This window comes from Australozyma saopauloensis, chromosome 4, assembly GCF_035610405.1.
Source record: "Australozyma saopauloensis chromosome 4, complete sequence".
NCBI lineage: Eukaryota > Fungi > Ascomycota > Pichiomycetes > Serinales > Metschnikowiaceae > Australozyma > Australozyma saopauloensis.
The window spans coordinates 411,493-431,664 of NC_086134.1; the positions used below are offsets into that span (position 1 = coordinate 411,493).

The window sequence follows — 20,172 nt, forward strand, 5'->3', positions numbered from 1 at the left end:
ACTTAGCTGCGGCAAGGCTTACTTCAGTGAGCACAAGAAGTCAGTCAGTTGAGCGTATTGCACCGTACTCTTACTAGACCAGCATCAGCAGCGAAACATCCATCCCGACAGAGCAAAGTGGGTATGGTGAAGATATTCAAAAATGAAGCTGTAAAAAAAAATTGGCTCTTTTCCCTAATATTCTGTATTTTCACTGCAAATCCTGACCCATTCTCGCACTTCTTGTAAGTGGTGTGTCGCCTCCGCCCTACAGTCATCCTGCGGTTTGGCCCTAACTTTTTTTTTTTCGCGCCAAAGCTGGGGCCGGCCCTACCTCAGTGCGCCCCATCCTGGCCCTAGTCGCTAGACCTCTGTCCACACCACCCACTGTTCTGAAACAAACAAACACCAAGTCCGCAATGTCGCTGTCGCTTTGCAAAGTCCGTTTGCAGGAGGAAAGAAAACAATGGAGAAAAGACCATCCCTTTGGTTTCTACGCGCGCCCAAAGAAAACCGCTGACGGCACTCTTGATCTCACCAGGTGGGACGCAGGGATTCCAGGAAAGTCCAACTCGCTTTGGGCGGAGGCGACTTATCCCGTGACCATTACCTTCTCTGACGAATATCCTTCTAAGCCTCCCAAGGTTATGTTCCCCCCTGGTTTTTGGCATCCAAATGTGTATCCTAGTGGTACTGTTTGTCTCTCGATCTTGAACGAATCTCAGGATTGGAGACCAGCAATCACATTGAAGCAAATTGTGCTTGGCATTCAGGAGCTCCTCACCAACCCAAACCCGGACTCGCCAGCGCAGGAACCTGCTTGGAAGGCTTTCAGCAAGGATAGAGCTACATACGAGAAGAAGGTCAAAGAGCAAGCCAAAAAGTATGCCAATGCTACTTAGAGCGTTGTTGCAGGTGCATCGGACTTTCTGTGTTTGCCGCTGAACCTGGACACTGTATTATCTTTATCTTCTTTTCTCGTCCTTGCTTGCTGTGTCGATTACTCTCGTTATTTCTTTGCCTCGACACAGGGTAGGACATTTCCAAGGCCCATTCGTACCCAGTCGAACATTTAGAGTCCAGTGTATTAACATCGGTCTTGTTTCGATGCTGCGAAAATTGCCATTTTCTGTGGTGCTGACGACGTCCCTGTATTACTTATAATTTACAATGAATTAAAACCTATCCTTAGATAAAAGCCTATTATCTACCATAGCTAAACACTGGCTTGAAGACTGTTCAGAATCAAGTCTCTGCTATTGGAGACCTCCGAAGCCAGCTCACCAAGTTGAGAAGTACCCTTTTCCTTGTACGTGCTGACTGCTGGAATATCAGCTTTTATGCGAGATACCAAGGTCAGGTACGCGCGGGGTTCTAACTTGATGAGGGTGTGCAAGGGAATCGACATCCAGGGACTCTCCTCTTGGGGAACATTCATGAAGTAGGCGTACAAGCACCGCAACACTGCCTGGTGGGTAATAATCAAAATATTCTCTTGTCTCTCCAACTCCATAATGATAGGCTCTAGTCTGATCACAATGTCACGGTATGACTCTCCACCTCTGTATCTGTACTCATATTTGTTGTCGTCTCTTGCCTTGAAATCCTCAGGGAATTGCTGTTCTATTTCTTCGTAGGTCATTCCGTCACACTCACCCGCGTCAAGCTCGTCCAATGCCTTCCATTCCAATTTCTTTTGGTATGGCAAAAAGGAGGCCGTTTGTTGTGTACGTTTCAAGGTGGAAGTCCACACTGTAAGGTTTGTGTGCTCGTGTTCCTCTCCCAAAGATTTCAACACGATTTCAGGAAGTTTTTTTGCATATCTCCAGCCTCGCTCGGATAAGTTCGAGTCACCTCCGATTTGGCCAGTCAAGTTATATTCAGACTCACCATGTCTCAGTAACCATATACTTCTTGGCTTTATGTGTAAGTTCATAACGTAGTAGACGATTCTCGACTCCAAGTAACTCTCGATTCTGTTGACTATGATTTGGGAACCGACATTGACTAGTTTGATGAACGTCAAGTCCTCGTCGTCTGCAACGTTGAGGGTCTGGTAGTTGCGCTCGTACTGGCTGATTCTACTCAAAAAATCGTCTGTGGCCACCGCAGGATCCACGTCCACGTAGTCTGGCGATGTGGTTTTCACATCGGCGATGTTTTGCAAGATCAAGTCCTGGTCGTCGCACCAGCTCTCCAAGAAGATGGGCTCAATTAAGTTTTCTCTACACAACTTCAAGAGGTCCGACCGCCTTTGTTTCGTCAGGTTCGTGGCGTCTATGATACCCACCACGCCGTTCTCCTCGGCAAACCAGCGCATCATATCTTCCGTGGCCCTGTTGACGGCCTCCACACGCACGCTCCAGCCGTCCCTGTTGTCAGGATTGAAGAACTCTGCAGTGATGGCCGTATCGCCGGCCAACTGTCTTCTATATGAACCTACATTGAAGCACTTGGCCTTGATGGATAGCCACAGGAGATATCTTACGATTTTCTGGGCGATCAACGACTTTCCTCTGGCAGGCAAGCCCACCATTATAACACAAATACGGACATTCTCCACGTGAGAGACGGAGTAAACAGGCATGGTGCACGAGGTTTGATTTCAGTGAGTGTTGTTTCAGAAAGTGGGGGGGGGGGGGTTAGGAAATGTGCAACTATAGTATCAGTACTTGGATAATCAGTACTTGAGGAGTGGGACTGAAATGTTGGATGAGGTAACTTTTGCGAATTACGGCCTTAATATATTCAGATTGCGTCAATGCTTGCGGGACAAAAAGTGACGAACGGCGGCCTGTTTCAGAGGGTATATATATGGGGTGGAAAAACGGAGGGTTAGAGTTCGGCCACTTGGGCTGCAGGAAGTCGACCCCGGATTTGGGTGTGAGATTTTGGCCATTGGTCAGGTGCAGCTTAGGTGGGTGGTGCGGGTGTGAAAATGTTAGGCGATTGAGATGGATAAAGGATGCGGTTTTTGTGAGGTGATATTTGGGGATGTTTGGGGGTGAAATTTTTGACTTTTATTTTTGGAGTTGTGTAGTAAAGTGAAATTGAAAATTTTTATGGTGACAGTAGGTGATGGTATGTAGAGTAGGTGCTGGATATGTGAAGATCAGGTGGGCAAAAAAAGAAGAGGTTTTCATACGGCCAATTGTGTAACAGCACTTTTTCTTGCTGAAATTCATAGCTGGTTTTGTTGATGTGTTTTGCTCTATTCGACAGTAGAGAAGATGTGAGCTTGCCTTAAGGAAACACCAGTAAAGACATTGATGTGTTGCAGGGATTAGTCAAATTTTAGGTTAAGAATGAAAGTTACAAATTGAAGACACATTTTCCTTGTTCCGAACCACTTTTTGACAGATTCCGTATTTTTGCAGACTTCATCAAATTGTCTCAAGTGGTCTAGATACGAGCCAAAATGAGGAATCTCACATTCATTGACGGGAACTCAAGAAGCCGCAAAAAAAAAAATCATTATCACACTAATGAAATGGAAACATTCCTGATCTAAGATATAGAAATATACACTATAATAACTTTCTGACTTTCCTTTTTCATGTCATCTCCGCATTCGTCCCAGTACATGTCTGTCACCTGTATCTTATCTCCTATCCATTAACCGATACTACCTAATGAAAAAATTCCTAAACAAACAGAAAGAGTCGTCAAACGACCAGCTCGCAGAAATGAGCTCCCGCGAGTCCACATGCTCCAACGCCATCAGCTGCTCGCCCTCATCGGAAACCAACTCTTTGAAAGATCTCCAACCCATTTTCGGCCTGGGTGCCAAGGGCCGCTTCACCAATGACTTGAGCTTGAATTTGAACCCCTGTATCTCGCACGAAGTGTCTCTGTTCACCGACCATTCGTCGCGGCCCGGAAAATCTCTTTTTTCCAGCGAGTTCTCGGCCTCCACCAAGCAATCTTCGTATGGCAGTGTGCCCTCGAGTCGAGCCAAGAGAAATAACATCCGCGACTCTGATTATGGCCAGCGACTCGAGATTCTTGAGATCACGGAGGATGTGAGAGAAGATGCTAACCAGAACCCTCAGGAGCTCCTAGCAGACAGGCTTCACACCCTCTGGCAAGATATGTCCTATGTATTGAGTCAGCAGAGAAACTCCATCATCAACTTGTCAACGGCGGCGGTCAACGCCATCAATCGACTCAAAGACTTTGTAGCTTTCGTTGAGGGACTAGAAACGACAAAGGCCTGGGCCTTTTCTGCCTACGATAATGACGATGTGCGCAAGATCTTGAAAATCTTTCTCCACATGTACGACAACCTTCTCCAGGACGAGGCTTTCATGAAGTTGAAACTCATGTTGTGCAAAGCTTTCAACGACTTCAATTCTTCTTTGAAGAGTTTGTCGCGCACGGTCTATGGCCATGGTAACACCACTTTACTTAAACCGCAGAATTTTGCCGTAGGAATCAATGATGGAAAGAGCCTTGCCAATCAAGACACCATCAACCGTATCATGGAGAAAATAGCCTGCTCCTCTCTGGGTCTTAACGAACAGAATGGCTCATTTATCGCTCCAATCGCTCGTGGTATCAGTAAGGATATGAACGTTTTGAGTTTGTATTTCGGATACCCTTCCATTACAGAGCATCACCAAAGAATTGTCCACAGTATCCAAGAATTGTATGAAGATATACATGTGATCGTGGGCAAAAACAGGATTGAAGTTGCATCTCTCGCGGCTAATCCAAATAATCAGCAGCCACCCTTCACTGTAGACACGCCTGCCTTTGTCAATAGATTCAAAATCCCTTTCCGTGTTCCTACAGATTCAACCAGACCGCCAATGTCCCTCTCCATCTCTGTTGAGTCTTCGGCAAGAGTCTCAGGAACCATGGGCGGTTTCATCTACCCTAAAATCGATATCGAGAAGCAGCCACACTTGAGCTCCTACGCAAACCTGAAATTTGCCATTTCCTGTGGTCATGTTTGTTTAGACAAGAGAGACGACTCCTCCGAGTACCCTTACATTTCATCCCCTCTGTCGGTAGTCATTGGACTTTATAAAAATGCACTTCTACGGGAATATCAAAAATCTGCAGCTGGTGGCTCTTCGGGTGATATTGAATCCAAGGCTGCGTACGGATCTATCCTTCTGCAGTTGGACGAGATGTTCCCTCAGAAGCGCGTGAAGATTTATGATTCTAAAACCAAACGGGAGCAAATTGAAGTAAGAAACTTTCCAAAACATAGATTTGGTCAAATCATCTGGGGTGAAAGAACTCTTATGCAAGCCGCCGACCCTAAAACTGATGGAGACATGCAAGACAAGCGCCTTAGTGACCTCGCCATCATTAAAGTGAATAAGACTTTACATTGCGAGCAAAACTTCCTTGGAGACGATATCCCTTTCAATGAGTATGATCCTTCGTTGATGTTTGAGAACTTATATGTTCGAGAGATTGTTGACTTGAAGAGACATGCAAAGGAGCTTTCGGTAGAAACAGCAAATGAAGTTGACTCCATTTTATCCTCTCCTTCTCACAGTGCAACCAATGAACGTGCTCTCAACGGCTTGCCTGTTTTCAAGTATGGTTCCACGACTAAATTCACGAAGGGAAATTTGAACGGCATCAAATTGGTATACTGGTTGGATGGTGCCATTCATTCTTCCGAATTTGTGGTGAACTCAATTGAAAACACCTCTGCTTTTGCTGCTGGAGGCGATAGCGGTTCTTGGATTTTGAGCAAACTAGAAGATGTGAAAGGAGCAACAGGCAAGAAAGGTTTGGGTGTGGTTGGAATGCTTCACTCACACGATGGTGAGCATAGGCAATTTGGTCTTTTCACTCCGATGACTGAGATCCTCGACAGGCTCGAGCAGGTCACAAGCATCAAGTGGGGTGTCGTTGGTGTTCAAGAAAAGAGTGATAACCCAATGGTATCGGAAGCTCCATCTGAACAATCCGACTATTTGAGTGAGTCGGATTTGAGCACATACGAGAGTGGTGTTGAAGATTTGCCCTCCGACATCGAATAATGATTGCGACCCAATCTCCAATACTCACATACATGTGGACAGGTTTTCTTTTAATTCTTTTCATTTCACTTAAAATATCAATAAACTGATTGAGATACGATCCATGGGTTGTGCTATCGTTAATTAATATACATGTCTATCAGAAAAGTCGAAGGAAGATTACTGTCTTTCGGATCTTTTGTACTCGATGAACCGTGAGAGATTCATCCATGCCTCCTCAGCTCGTAACTTGAGCTCGGTACTCCATTTCTTATCAATCTTTTTGTAGAATGATTTGACTTGTGGCTCCATTTGCTCCAATCTTTGCAAGTAGCTTCTCTGCACAAAAATGGGTTCATCATACGGATATTCAGCATCACCAAAGATATCGTAAATGAGGTTCAAGCACTCCACGGGAATTTCGAGGGCTTTGGTGTCTTTCAAATTATTTTTTTCGTCCACAAAGTGTGAGATTAAGGAGAATAGAAACTCCGAAACCTCTGCTGTGATTTCTGTGTTCTGGATTACTTGAGCCACGCTTCCCATAAATCCCACTGCAGATAAAAGATACTCAAATACCAAATGCATGTCTTCGGCAGGATTTTCTCCAGTTTGAGAGAGCGCTGTACATTTGCGTAAGAGTGACTTTACATTGTCCAAAGATACTTTATCTTTGACTTCAGGGCCAACAGCTTTCGTCATAGCCCACATCACACTCAAAGATGTCTTTTGTAGCTCTAAATCATCATTGACAGAGGACAACTCAATTTCTTGCCATAATTCAGGAATTTTTCCATACCATTCGACAGGAACAGAGACAGACGACAAAAACAACCAAGAAATGTTGTTGAAAGCCATCAAGACTTTTGTAGTAAGTTGAATGACATCAGAATTTTCACGAGAAAACTTTAGGAGTTGCAAACACGAGGAAAAGGCTGTTGTAAGAATCACTGATGTGACAATGTCATCCAAGGTGACTGGCTGCAGAGGATCTTGCTCGTTAATAGCTAATAGTTCACAAATCGAAGCAAGAATATCAATGGCAATTTCGATAGCTTGTAGATCAGCTTTGGCGTGCGTTTTCTCGGCCGATTCACCTCCTAACGGAACATCAATATCTTGGGGCTTCTCTTCTTGCTTTTGCTTTTGAAGAGGCAGCTCTGCGTTGTCTGGGGCAGATAACTGTTTCTTGATTTCGTTCAAGTCGATAGGAGTGACAATTGAGAACAAATTTTGAATAACTTGAGCACAAGCCTCAGATTTCGAACGGTTGTAGTCACCCTTAACTTCCATGAAATGAAGACGCAAACCTTCAATATATACTCTGCCTAAAGCATTGTTCTTCTGAGCTGGCAGATTAGCTGCTTCAGCGATTGTGTTCAACGAAAAGGATGGCAATTGGGACAAAGAAACAACAAATTCAGCCGAGTCAGATGCAAACTCATAGAGAAAGTCAAGCGCAGAGTTGAAGAGATTCACAGAGCGAAGCTTCTGACAATTCCAGTTAAGAATCTCCACTGTGAGGGTCACTACGGGCTCAATTTTGCTGTAGATGCTCTCATACAAATCTAGAGAGCAGCTTGCTATCAGCACGATCAAGGAGAGAATGTTTTCAACAAAGTCATAGAACATGAATGTTCTCTTCAGGTCAAGCTTCTTGTCCTCAGCCAAGAACTGCAATGTTGATTGAATCTTGGTCAAAGAGGTTTCGATGGAGGTCCAAATGTCAGATCTCCACAAAAATTTGGCTACCTCGTAGCCTTCTTCAATGGTCAAGTTTCTCAACAATCCAAATGACTCGACCACGAGCTCATCGTTGTCGTCAGTGAGTGTCTGTTCCATAATCACAGGAATCAACCGCTCTTTGAGGAGCAATTTACGCATTCTTTTATCCTCACACAAGACAGTGATCGCATTGAGAGCGACCGATCTGTCATTGAGGGCAGAGGACGATAATTGGGAAATCAATGGGACAATCTTATTCTGGCGAGTGGTCTCATCCTTTAATTCTTGTTTAGATACCGAGGTTCCATCTTTACGAGCTATTGGATTTACACGGCCTCTTTGGTTTCTTCTTCCTTTTCTTAATTTACCCATGTTAATGAATGTGGTTGATGAGATGCTCTTCTCTCCTATATGTAGTCAGAGATGGGGTACCATAAACAAAGGTACGAGATGAGAATAAATTTTGGGCGTTGCAAAATTAAATTGGATAGCTGAGAATAGAGATAACTATCAATCTCTTAAATTTATTATTTACAAAATATTCAATGCGGTCACAAATGACCTAGTTCTTTGGCTCCGTGTCGCTTATCAAAGGAGCCGAAGAGTTCTTGGTTTCATCCTTAAACTGGTCTGGGTGAAGGAACGAACGAACGTTGCTTTTAATCTCGTCAACGGATGGAACAGCTTCGACCTCCAACTCTTCGGGAGTAAGATCGGCGCGGATATGCTTATCTTTCTGTAATTGTTCGCTACGGTTAGTACACTTTAGGCGATTTCGAGCGGTTGAACATACATGACAATGGGCTTCCAGAACTTCATGCCACCGTACCAACTGAGCACGCCAACGGCGAGGAACGTGAGGGCTTTAGGGCCAGCGCTAGACATTGTGGTGCTTAAGTGTGGAGAGTTCGCAGAGATAGAAAGTGAAGGGGAGTCTAATCCGCAGATTTCAAAATTGAGTGCAAACTAAATTAAGGGTTTAAAAATGGAATCGATTATACCTCTAAGGATTTTCATGTGTTGTCTGGTCTAAGCTTAGCGCCTTCTGCATTATAGTGGTCGTGAGTGCGTTTCTATCGGTAGTATTGTTTGTAGAACAATCCGCTTTCAGTTCGAAGAATGGACCTCTTATTAAAACTTTTTTTTGGTGTTATCAATACTTCATGTTAATTGGGTTTAAGGTTAATTGCAGAGAAATAGTTCCAACGGAATACCCAGCAGTCTACGAAACCTGGATTAATTGATGTTGGATTATGTTTGCGTTGCCTCCGGTAGAATAATTCTATCTCTTCAAAGTTTCACAAATAAATGTAAATTGTTTTACATCAGTTCGAAAATGCTGCGTGAGGTTTTGATCGGGTGTCTTCGTAGCCCTAATTGAAAGCACCTTATCGCCCAGTCCAACGTGTGCAAATTCCAACTAAAAAAAGATTCAAAAAAAGCCACTTCAGCAACAACTACAAACAATCCTCTCAAATCGCAATTTGAGCAGTAGTCTCATCTAATTTATTTCACAATTAGGCCTCCCTGTGGTCGTGCGCCTACCGCATCACTATATAAGGTCTCCGAGCCGCCAACATTTTTTACTTCTCCAATCAAAAAGTAAACGGGAATATTTGCCACGACGCGAAGATGTAAATTGTCAAGTCTTCAACGTTGCCATATATCTAAGATATCACATTCCCCAGAGAAGCTTTTACCCAATAGGAAGTTCGAAATCCGACGGGTCTCTTTAGTGAGGCGATGGATCTTGAATGTCGATATTTAAATGGGTCACATTCCTTGTAGATTTCAAACTATATTCTTTTTTGTTTTGTTCGTTTCATTGTTAAATTTGGCTGTTGCCAGTTATTGGTACAGGTAGGTCTAACTAGTGTACTTCCAGTTCTATTCGAGTTGGAGAAGTATGTTAGATGAGCTAGAAAAGGAGGTTACTGTTCCATGAAATACTGAATTGAAGTCTCACTAACTCTTCAATTATCTTTTTCTCTGTTCCTATACTACATCAACGAGGATATCTACAGTTCATCCAATTAACAAATCTTGTATTTATAACTGAGGGAGATGCTTAACGGTACTTGTGGAAACCGATGTCAGAGGCTCTCTCTCTGAAACATTGACGGCAGATGTCCAAACCGTACTTTCTGATCAAACCGGAGTGAGAAGCACAAACTCTACACTTTCTAGAACCCTTACCGTAGTGTCTTGGGTGGGAGAACCAAACGTTTTCGTGGGCCATGCTGTTTGTTAGTAATGTGTTGGGGGTGAGGGAGAGATGTTCAATATTCGCTGCAAGTGTCTCCCACAAGGAATCGTAGAGGCTTTGGAAGAGTATGTGTGCCTTTGCTGTGATAATCTCCTTCATTCTAGATTGGCTTCTTATATGTGTTCATCCACTGGGTCAAACCATGGGCGGAAGAATACTTCGCTCGTTATCGATATTGGTTGCACTCGAATTCGACTTCCTTGTATGTGGGTTTCCAAGTGGGAAGCGGAGGTAGGTCACAAGGCTCTTTGGTTCATGATTGGGCAAGTCCACTAGTCCTGGTCAAAACTTGCGCAGGAGAACATCATCTCGGGATTTACAAGACGTCCATTCACCTCTAGGTTCAGAGTAATGCAATGGCGCGATTCGTTCAGATAGACATACATGTATTTCTGGACTTGTGTGTAGTTGGGAAAAGTTGCTGGTGAAGAATTCCTACAATATGGAGGTGCACCCAGGAGAAAAAATTTGATAGTGTGCATAGTGGGGGGTCGCGGTTGCACGTGCCGTGCGCGTTCTGGCATGTGTGAATCGAGGGTTCATGCCCTCATCTCTGCGCGCGATGCGCATCCACTATGGGGATGCCATCACACAGAGCCAAAACAGGTAATCACCTTGAATTCCATCATCTGTCACAGATTGTAGTACATAATGGCTGGTGGTCACTCTCACAGAGCCACGCTAGGCAAGAGTCACAAGCCCTTCAAATCTAAACATGCCACCAAGGGCCAATTGAAGAACCAGTACAAGGGAAAGGTGGAGAAGGCATCCACCACCAACAAAGCTGGCAGAGTTCCAAGCAAGCTCGAAAGAAAAAACACAGCCAAGCAGTTGAAGTCCAAGAAGATCGCCGAGTCTAGATTGCTGCGTAAGGTCTTCGAGGGTGCGGGCGCTGCTGAGAAGATAATCACTGTTATCTCCCTTACACAAGATGTCCAGGCTTCCACGATTCTCTCACAGTTGTTGACTTCTTTGAATGAAAATGAGGATGATCCAGTGATCGAGTTCGAATCTCCTGCTGTAGCTACTCTCAGACTTGATCGTTTTAAGTGCGACACCAAGTTCATCTTGCCCAACCATACAGATTTGATCTCCATCCTCGATGCTGCAAAGGTATCTGACTACGTCATTTTCGGATTTTCCGCCCAGGAGGAGGTCGCTCAAGATTACGGAGAACAAATTCTTCGTGCTGTCATCGCTCAAGGTGTGGCTACCCCAATCGGTGTCATCTCAAACCTTGTATCGGCATACCCAAAGAAGAACTTACAGGCTGATGTCAGACAATCTTTGGACTCTTACTTTAACCATTTCTTCCCAGCAGATGACAAGCTTTACGCCTTGGAACATAAAAATGAAGCAGTTAACTGTCTTCGAAACATTTCTCAAAAATTGCCTAAGCCAGTCAACTGGAGAGACTCTAGAGGATATATGGTTGCCAACGCCGCATACTGGCATTCAGTAGATGGCGATGAAAACGGATTCATTGTCGTGGAAGGAATTGCTCGTGGTACCGGTTTCAACTCGGATCGTCTAGTACACCTTAGTGGCCATGGCGACTTCCAATTGGAACGTATTGAGCAGATACCAAAACATAAAAATGACGAAGCTCATTTCTATACCCCAACAGCAGAACAGGACACTTTGGAGGAGTTAAACACAGACGAACCTACAAGTGACATCTACGGTTCGATGAAATGGGATAGCGGTGAGTACAGTTCCATGGGTGTCCAGATGGAGGGTAAAACATATTTCAACGATAATGTCGAGGCAGGACCACGCAAGTACAAGGCACCAGAAGGAACATCGCAATACCAAAGTAAGTGGCTTCTTGACGATATTCTTGATGGTGTCTCTGACGTTGAGGAGGATGATGAAGACATCGACATGATGGAGGAGAACGATGACATGGATGACGGAATGGGTGAGGCTGCCGCCACAAATACCGAATATGAACCCACCGAAGCCGGTGACTTGCAATCCGAAATGTTCGTTGAATTGTCCCCAGAGGACGAAGAAGAACAGCTCAGACAGTTCAGACAATTAGAAAAAGAGGACCGTGAGTTTCCTGATGAGCTCGAATTGGCACCAACCGAGATTGCCAGAGACCGTTTCCGCGAATATAGAGGAGTCAAGTCTCTTGGTACTTGTGACTGGGACTGGGATGAGGAGAACAGCGAGAAGCCCAGCATATACGATCGTTTGTTGAGAATCAACAACTTCAAAGCTACCAGAAACAGACTTCTTAAGGAAGCTTCCAGACATGCTCAGGTTGTCATCGGTACTAGGGTCAAGCTTTACATCAGAGCGCCTAAATACATTCTCGACACCGTCGATGTTGTTCATGCTCCATTCGTGATCTATGCCTTATTGGCACATGAGCACAAACTTGCTGTGTCGAACTTCTCCTTCCAAACCTGGGAGAACTATGAGGAGCCAGTCCCATCAGGAGAATCCATCATTGTCCAGTACGGTTTCCGTAGACAAGTCATCACACCTTCCTTCAACCAAGCAACGAATAGCTCCAACAACGTCCACAAACACGAGCGTTTTGCCCACGCGGGAGATATTTGTATCGCCACTGCTATTGCGCCTCCTATGTTCTACAATGCCCCAGCTATCTACTTTTTGCAGAAGGGCGACGGTTCTTTGGAGATTGTTGGACAGGGTACTTTCTTGAACTGTGACCACACCAGAGTCATGGCGGAGCGTGCTGTTTTGACAGGACATGCCGTCAAGATCCACAAGCGCCTCATCACTATCAGATACATGTTCTTCAACGCCGAGGATATCAACTGGTTCAAGGCCGTTCCTTTGTTCACCAAGTCCGGAAGAACTGGTTTCATCAAGGAGAGTCTTGGAACACATGGTTACTTTAAAGCCACCTTCGATGGTCGTCTCAGCGCCCAAGATGTTATTGGAATGGCTCTCTACAAGCGGATCTGGCCACAAGGCTCGCAGCTTTGGAACCGTTAATCCTTTCATTTTCTATACCCATAATGACTATTTAATTGCATCTTGTATTATAATGAATTTTGTATGAATCTCGCCTCGTTTGGTAGAGTATAGTTGATGGAGTGGTCCATGCACTGAGACGGATCTCCGTATCTACATTAATTCAAAATAATTTGAAAAAAAGATTCATTTCTGTGAACTGTAATTTCTTCAATAAGCCTTTTATGATCTATTTTATGGAAGGATCTTCTCTGGCTCCCTCACGCTTGCCCTTATCAGCCTTCATATAAAGCAGCTCTGACATCAGTCATTTCCCACCAAGAACCATGTCTTTTTTACCTCATGGATCAAATCCAAGCACCGCTGGGTTCACATGTAACACCTGTGGTATTCGGTTCGCCGCGGCCGAATTCCAGAGGAAGCATATGAAAACAGACTGGCATAAATACAACTTAAAGAGAAGAGTTGCGGAGTTGCCACTGATCTCTTCGGAGGTGTTCGCTGAAAAAGTTCTTCTTTTGCAGCAACAAAAAGAGGAAAATCAGGGCAACGAAGACGAACTCGGCTTTTATGTCTATCATCGTAAAAGACCCGGAAAGGGCGAACGTCAATTGACTAAGAAGGAGATGAAGCAGATTGCCAAACGGCAGATGAGAAGCGTTATGGCTGAAAGAAAGGACCTTGAAGAGATCGATGTGGAAGAAGATGATGAGCCTGTTGAATTGGTTAGATGTGCAAGTCCAACAGCCTCAGTGACATCCGACTTCTCTGAGTTTTCCTTGGGTGACTCTGTGCATTTGTCTGAAGCCGAATCCAACTTCGATACGGGGTCCGAGATTCATTATTCAGACACCACTCACAGCGATTGGGATAGCATGCGCGGTAGTGAGGACGACTCATCTGACGAGGATGATTCTGACTACTCTGATGAGGAAGAGATTGTAGATGTCCTCCCAAATCATTTTTGCTTTTACTGTGGTGAAAACAACCGTGAGTTGGAGAGAAACATCAGACACATGTCCAACCATCATGGACTATACATTCCCGAGCGCTCGTACCTCGTAGATTTGGACGGCTTGCTCACGTATATGAACGAGGTCATCACGATAGACCACGAGTGTTTGACATGTGGATATGTTGGCAAAAGCGTTGAGTCGATAAGACAGCACATGCGCTCCAAGGGACACTGCAGGCTACCTTATGAGTCGGCGGATGAGAGAGAAGCCGTCTCCGAGTTCTACGACTTCTCGAATGAAGAAATCATTGTACCCCGTGTCAAAAAGGCCAAAAGAGCCAAGACGGTTTCATTTCTCGAGCCTTCTCCAGAAGCTGGAGACGAGAACAGCGAGTACGACAGCGACCCTGATTACCAAACAGCCACCATCGAGACAACTTTGGTTCTCCCGTCGGGCTCCAAGGTGGGACATCGGTCAATGCTCCGGTATTACCGCCAGAATTTGCCCGGAGCTCGCCAATATTCTGATTCCGAAAAAACAGTTGCATTGGTGGACCGTCGCTTTGCGCCAGGACTCACATCTGGTCAGGTTACCAAACAAGAGCGCGAAGTGCAGAAGTTGGAGATCAAGGCGAAGAATTACCACGAGCGCAGAACAAAGTCCTCCAGAGTCAACTTCAAGAAGCATTTCAGAGACGAGCTCCTTGGACCCATGTAAGTTTGCATTTCCCGAAATGACATTGGGCAACTATTGGAGGTTTAACCCCCGTACTATAACTGTGCATACTTCACTGCCTGTATACCCCAGGTGGTGAATTTCCTCATCACTGCTGAACCAAATCTTTGATCGATGCATTTACCACCACCGCTGCATACTAAATAAACTGATAACTCTTCATCCATAGTGTAGATCAAGTCCGTTGCCTTTGATTAAAACCCGATACTCTTCGGAAAAGAGCCGCGAAGCATATTTAGCGACAAACACCTGCATGCACGCTTCCTCCCATGCAAGCCATGCATCGCTGCATAACTCAATGGAGAAGCTCAAACACAAGCAACAAACATGTAAAGCCAAAACGATTTTCCACCTCGAAACCCGCAGTATTGCTCACCAATTTCCAATCACAAAACTTTTTCCGAATCCACCGCGCACAGCCCCACAACAACCCGGGCTTGCGCTTTGCCTTCCCCCGCCTTGTACCGGCTGCTTTGGCGGATTCTCATCCCAACTACGTCTCTGGAGTCTCCCACACGAACCAGCCAAGCACAGAATTCATAGCATGGTCTTTGAATCGCATCTCTATGATGTGCTTATGGTCTCTGTGACTGCGACTTCAGAAGAGATCTCGCGATCGTATAAGAGATTGGCGCTAAAGTATCATCCGGACAAGACGAACCATAATGAGACACTTACAGAAAAATTTAAAGACATCACCAATGCTTACGAAATACTCCGAGATCTGAAGCAGCGGCTGATCTACGACAAACATGGGAAACAGGGCCTAGAATCATCTGCGCTGGCCGCAGACCCTGGCCATACCTCTAGACGGCCGTCCTTTTATCAAGATATTCACTCGCAAATGCCTTCGAATGGCTATGGGTATGAGCATTCAAAGGTGTACTCGCTGTTTATTGTGGAGCTGGATCCTATGTATGATGGGGACGTTCCGTTCCTCAATCCTTTCGGCCATTCGGGCTTTTCGGACTTCCATGGCCATCAGTTTTCATACTCAAATGTGCCTTATTCAGTAAATGAGCAATATCCATATGACTGTGATAATGGGCCAGTCAATGATCCAGGCGTTGCATCTCATGCACCTGCTCACAAAGAGCGTGGGAGCGACATACACCACACCTTCCAAGCCACCTTGACTGACATGTACTACGGTAAGACGGTCAAGTTCCTGCTACCGAGAATGACAAAGTGTGTTTCCTGTGATGGCAATGGATGCCTTCATCCTGAATCATGCCTTCGATGTGGGGGTAGCGGGCGTCTAACCATCTCCATGGGTGACCGCCATGCAAGACTCCAAGAGACATGTGTTTGTGGAGAGTGTAGAGGCCGAGGTATTGCCTTTGACCCGTACGATGTATGTGATAAATGTGAGGGAGGATATCGACCAGAGAAAGAGTCAGTGAAAGTGTATATACTTCCTGGCTCAAAGCATGGGGACTCGTTCGTGCTTGGCGGCAAAGGTGACGAAGGTCCTCACATCATACCCGGAGATGTTATCATATCGCTTGAGGAGATTGCGCATCCCTTCCTTGTTCGAAAAGGTGATGATCTTTATATGGATCACGATATCGATCTCAAGACCGCACTATGTGGCGGCGTCATTATCATACCAAATTATTTGAAAGAAGGCGAAGACCTCTCCGTCTCTGTGAATGTGCACGGACACAAAAATATCAATGATTCATTACACCTGGCTGTTCATCAAGGCGAAATAGTCGGCACTATCGACTCAAGGAACCCGAAGATGGTCAAGGGCCTCGGAATGCCAATCAATCCTCTGATGAAAAATGGCATACATTATCAAACTTGCAAAGATCTGTCGATGAGAGATAGCTCGTCTCTTATCAGAGGAGATCTCATCATAACGTTCCATGTAAAGCTTCCCTCGATCAGTGATTTAGGAAGCGAGAAACGATTGGCTGCTCTACTTAAGCTTCTCCCTGGGGCAAGCATTCAACAATCTGACAAAAAATTGTTTCGTGAGTGTTCTTTGTCCAACATGCCTCCACTGCCGCTGGCATCTACGCCGCTCACCCCGGGCGATACTCATCAGCATGAACCCCCTCTACCTACTTCCAATGGTAATGGGCATTCAAACGGTGCTCAAAAAGTGAACGGGGACTCAGCTAATGAGAACCGTCGCAAACGACAAAAGCGCTCCGACCCCAATGATCGCTCCAATGGGGTAGCATCTTAAGGCTTTATACCATTACAGAGATAATCTGATCTAATTACTAACGTTTTGTTATCATGACCTAATACATTTATACATTACTTCACATGGAAGATTGTAGCGTCTACGTATTTATCTTGGTAGACCAGGGACACAACTATACTCTATAAGTATTTGAATTTCGAAAAGAGAAGAAAAATTCTTAATTGATATTACTAATACTAGTATCGACATTTTATTTTTCAAATTGTCGCAATGATCACATGGTTCATCTCACTATTTCCTAAGGGCTGTTATCAGTACCCTCACCTTCATACTACCACTACCAGTAATTGCAGCCGAATACACTCTCGACACAATAACACACGCTCAATTGCCACTGTAGACCGTAATAACAAAATGGCAGAAGCAAAGGTTCTAGACCCTGCGATCATCAAGGATCTCCTGAACCATATATACGAAAAAAGAAAGGCCACAGCGTTCCAGATTGAGGGGATCACCAAGGCTGCGTTGGCCCAGAATGAAAGCACTAAGATCTACCAGATCATCGCCAAGTTGACCGAATTGTCCAATAGCGGCTCTGTGTCTGCCAAAATGGGCGCAGTGACAGCATTGGGTAGTGTTTCCGTAGCATTGGGTCTGTTTGCCATAGCCTACTTCTTGGAAGATATCGTGAGACCGATCTTCGCTACGTTTAGAGATAGCGATGCACGGGTGAGATACTATGCTTGTGAATCGCTCTACAATATTGCCAAGATTGCCCGGGGGGAAATTTTGTTGTATTTCAACGAGGTGTTTGATATCTTGTGTATCTTAGTAACAGACACAGAGTCGTCAGTCAAAAACGCGGCTGATATTTTGGATAGACTCATCAAGGATATCGTCAGTGCCAAGTCCACAAACTACGTTTCAATTTTGCATCAGCAAAACGACGAGGCGCAAGAGGTGGAGTCTAACATCATTGCCTCAAATGGGGAGGCCATCCAGGTTAATAATCCTCAGGACCCCATGAAGGCGTTTTCGTTGCCGAGATTTATTCCTACCCTTTTGGAGCGTATGTATACTATTGAGCCTTTTGCCAAGAAGTTCTTGTTGGGTTGGCTCGAGTTGTTCGATGATATTCCATCGTCAGAACTCATCACTTTTTTGCCAAACTTTCTCGAGCCGTTGATACGTTTCTTGATGAACAAATGTCCTTCGGATGTTCGCATTGAGACTCAAAATCTCTTGGCCATTTTCTTGAAAGAAATGGAAGCGAGTTACAAGGTGAGATATGAGATGAGAAAGGCACATATACTCAAGGAACGCTTGCGTCAAAAGGAAGAAAATTTGAAGATCTCCGACGCTTTACCCGAATCTCTGGCCCTCGCCTCTCCGCACAATCCTGAGTCTATGTCAACTGATGAGCTAGCTAGAAACTTGAGCAAAACAAACCTTGAAGCTATGGAATCATCACTCCAAACAGACGCTGCGTCCATCAAGTCTGCCTCTACCACAATAATTAGAAGAGCGCAAGACAACAATGAACCTGAGGGGGAACCAGCAGTTGCCAAAAGTGTAGCTTCAAACGATGTTTCTGAGTTCATTGCTGGTCAAGACATTTTCATCGACTACTCACGCATCATTGATATATTACTCTCGTTTCTTCGAACAGTCCCTCCAAGGTCCTCAAATGAGTATCTTTTCAACGATTTATCCAACGAGAATCGTGAAATTTGCCTCGAAATTCAACTGACAGTTCTCCGTTGGCTACAAGCCATCATCCAAATTAGCCCCACAAGCTTTTCTAAATTTCTTCCTGATTGTGTTTCTATCATTCTGCGCAACATAGCACTTACTGATGATCTCAACGATGTGGAATTGCGGAATCAATTCCTCAATTTCGACCAGTCCCTAAGAACTTATCTCAACAGATTGCATCAAAGCAATACTGAAGAACTTAAAGGGCCTTCATCTGATATCGATGAAATCAGTGAAAGCACGATTCAAGGACTTAACAAAGAAGCGTATGAGGAATTTTTGGAATTATACTTGATCAAAACCTTTCAAGTTGTTCTCAACGAATGTCTACTGTCTGTCAATGAACTCGCCCGTTTAACAAGTTTAGATTGGTTGATGTTCTTATACTCAAACTATCGTTCTAGTTTTTTCACACAAGAGAAAGATGAGCAGAACAAAGCAACAGTTAAGTTTCAATTGGATTTGACAGCTTTGTTACGGTCATCAGTTGATGCAAGCAAGGAAGTTGTCTCGAAGGTTTTAACACTCGCAGCACAAATTTCAGATGATAATCAAGAGTTTTTCAGAGATTTTATGGTTAAGTTGATGATGTTCTTCGAGACGGACGGTCCTGAAACAATCAAAGCCCCTGGATCGTTGAACCATGGCATAAACTCAAATGTGTCTAGTTCGTTGTCGAGGGAAAAAATGGAATTCATATTGAGACGGCTTTGCGTTACTATCAGTGCTGAAAAGATCTTCAAGTCTCTTTCGGAAGTGTTAGTTTTGTTCGAGACATCCAACGTAGAATTTCTCGACAGTATTGTGGTCACACTCAACAACATCTTATTGACGAGTCCTGAACTCCAAAGTCTCAGGAAAGACTTGAAAAACTTCGATGTTTACAAATCCGAGGATTGGACTTTGTTCTCGACGCTATTCCAGTGTTGGTCCTACAACGTTCCTAGTGTACTATCTTTGTGCCTTCTCACATCTAATTACGAATTGGCCTATCTAATTATCAAGAATCTCGCGGAGACTGAGGTGAGCTTTCAGTTGCTCACTCAATTGGATGTTTTAGTTCAACTTTTAGAATCTCATATCTTTCTCAAGTTGCGTCTCCAACTTTTGGAGCCCGACAAGCATCCATTTCTATACAAAACGTTGTACGGTATCCTTATGATAATGCCCCAGTCGTCTACATACTCAGTGCTCAACAATAGGTTGGCATCGCTTACTTTGTTTATCCAGAGCTCAGCGAATTCGCAGAGTCCACATTTGGCCAACAATGCCAATAATATTTCCTCATCAACAGCATCTTCTGCTCTGCTTTTGACTAAGCGCAAACGAATCCAAGAGCTAGCCGACACATTCGTCAAAGTCAACGAAAGGCAGCAAGATTCCACTCGAAGCCGCTTGCCAAAAGAATTCGACTACGGAAGCCGGGGCGCAAGCATAAGGTTTGGAGCAAGCACGGCTCTTGAGAGTTCTGAGTCAAAACCATCGATGCAAGATTACTTCTCACTGGATCCAAAGAATACTAGAGGCTAAGTTAGTTTAGCATCAAATAAGGATAAGTACAAGAATCAATGTAATGCATTATATTAAATTCCCCGTCTATGTAATTTGTAGTGAAAAAAAGTGTTGATATTCTGCCTGAATCGAGATTGCGCAGCTTTAGTT

At 44.5% G+C, this 20,172-nt stretch overlaps 9 protein-coding genes across 9 annotated transcripts; 6 read left to right on the forward strand and 3 right to left on the reverse strand.

Moving 5' to 3' along the window:
• Positions 1 to 398: 398 nt before the first annotated feature.
• Positions 399 to 881, forward strand: PUMCH_003215 (uncharacterized protein; the record flags this gene model as incomplete). The annotated part of the gene is made up of 1 exon (XM_063022193.1): positions 399 to 881. The coding sequence occupies one exon, from the start codon at positions 399 to 401 to the stop codon at positions 879 to 881; it is 483 nt and encodes a 160-aa protein (XP_062878263.1).
• Positions 882 to 1,195: 314 nt separating this feature from the next.
• Positions 1,196 to 2,566, reverse strand: PUMCH_003216 (uncharacterized protein; the record flags this gene model as incomplete). The annotated part of the gene is made up of 1 exon (XM_063022194.1): positions 1,196 to 2,566. One exon carries the CDS (start codon positions 2,564 to 2,566, stop codon positions 1,196 to 1,198), a length of 1,371 nt encoding a protein of 456 aa, XP_062878264.1.
• Positions 2,567 to 3,611: 1,045 nt separating this feature from the next.
• Positions 3,612 to 5,984, forward strand: PUMCH_003217 (uncharacterized protein; the record flags this gene model as incomplete). The annotated part of the gene is made up of 1 exon (XM_063022195.1): positions 3,612 to 5,984. One exon carries the CDS (start codon positions 3,612 to 3,614, stop codon positions 5,982 to 5,984), a length of 2,373 nt encoding a protein of 790 aa, XP_062878265.1.
• Positions 5,985 to 6,143: 159 nt separating this feature from the next.
• PUMCH_003218 (uncharacterized protein) lies at positions 6,144 to 8,060 on the reverse strand (the record flags this gene model as incomplete). The annotated part of the gene is made up of 1 exon (XM_063022196.1): positions 6,144 to 8,060. The coding sequence occupies one exon, from the start codon at positions 8,058 to 8,060 to the stop codon at positions 6,144 to 6,146; it is 1,917 nt and encodes a 638-aa protein (XP_062878266.1).
• A 1,696-nt stretch (positions 8,061 to 9,756) lies between these two features.
• On the reverse strand, positions 9,757 to 10,053 carry PUMCH_003219 (uncharacterized protein; the record flags this gene model as incomplete). Its single annotated transcript, XM_063022197.1, has 1 exon — positions 9,757 to 10,053. The coding sequence occupies one exon, from the start codon at positions 10,051 to 10,053 to the stop codon at positions 9,757 to 9,759; it is 297 nt and encodes a 98-aa protein (XP_062878267.1).
• A 552-nt stretch (positions 10,054 to 10,605) lies between these two features.
• Positions 10,606 to 12,927, forward strand: PUMCH_003220 (uncharacterized protein; the record flags this gene model as incomplete). The annotated part of the gene is made up of 1 exon (XM_063022198.1): positions 10,606 to 12,927. The coding sequence occupies one exon, from the start codon at positions 10,606 to 10,608 to the stop codon at positions 12,925 to 12,927; it is 2,322 nt and encodes a 773-aa protein (XP_062878268.1).
• A 305-nt stretch (positions 12,928 to 13,232) lies between these two features.
• Positions 13,233 to 14,579, forward strand: PUMCH_003221 (uncharacterized protein; the record flags this gene model as incomplete). The annotated part of the gene is made up of 1 exon (XM_063022199.1): positions 13,233 to 14,579. One exon carries the CDS (start codon positions 13,233 to 13,235, stop codon positions 14,577 to 14,579), a length of 1,347 nt encoding a protein of 448 aa, XP_062878269.1.
• Positions 14,580 to 14,850: 271 nt separating this feature from the next.
• Positions 14,851 to 16,794, forward strand: PUMCH_003222 (uncharacterized protein; the record flags this gene model as incomplete). The annotated part of the gene is made up of 1 exon (XM_063022200.1): positions 14,851 to 16,794. The coding sequence occupies one exon, from the start codon at positions 14,851 to 14,853 to the stop codon at positions 16,792 to 16,794; it is 1,944 nt and encodes a 647-aa protein (XP_062878270.1).
• Positions 16,795 to 17,025: 231 nt separating this feature from the next.
• Positions 17,026 to 20,040, forward strand: PUMCH_003223 (uncharacterized protein; the record flags this gene model as incomplete). Its single annotated transcript, XM_063022201.1, has 1 exon — positions 17,026 to 20,040. The coding sequence occupies one exon, from the start codon at positions 17,026 to 17,028 to the stop codon at positions 20,038 to 20,040; it is 3,015 nt and encodes a 1,004-aa protein (XP_062878271.1).
• Between the last annotated feature and the right edge of the window lie 132 nt (positions 20,041 to 20,172).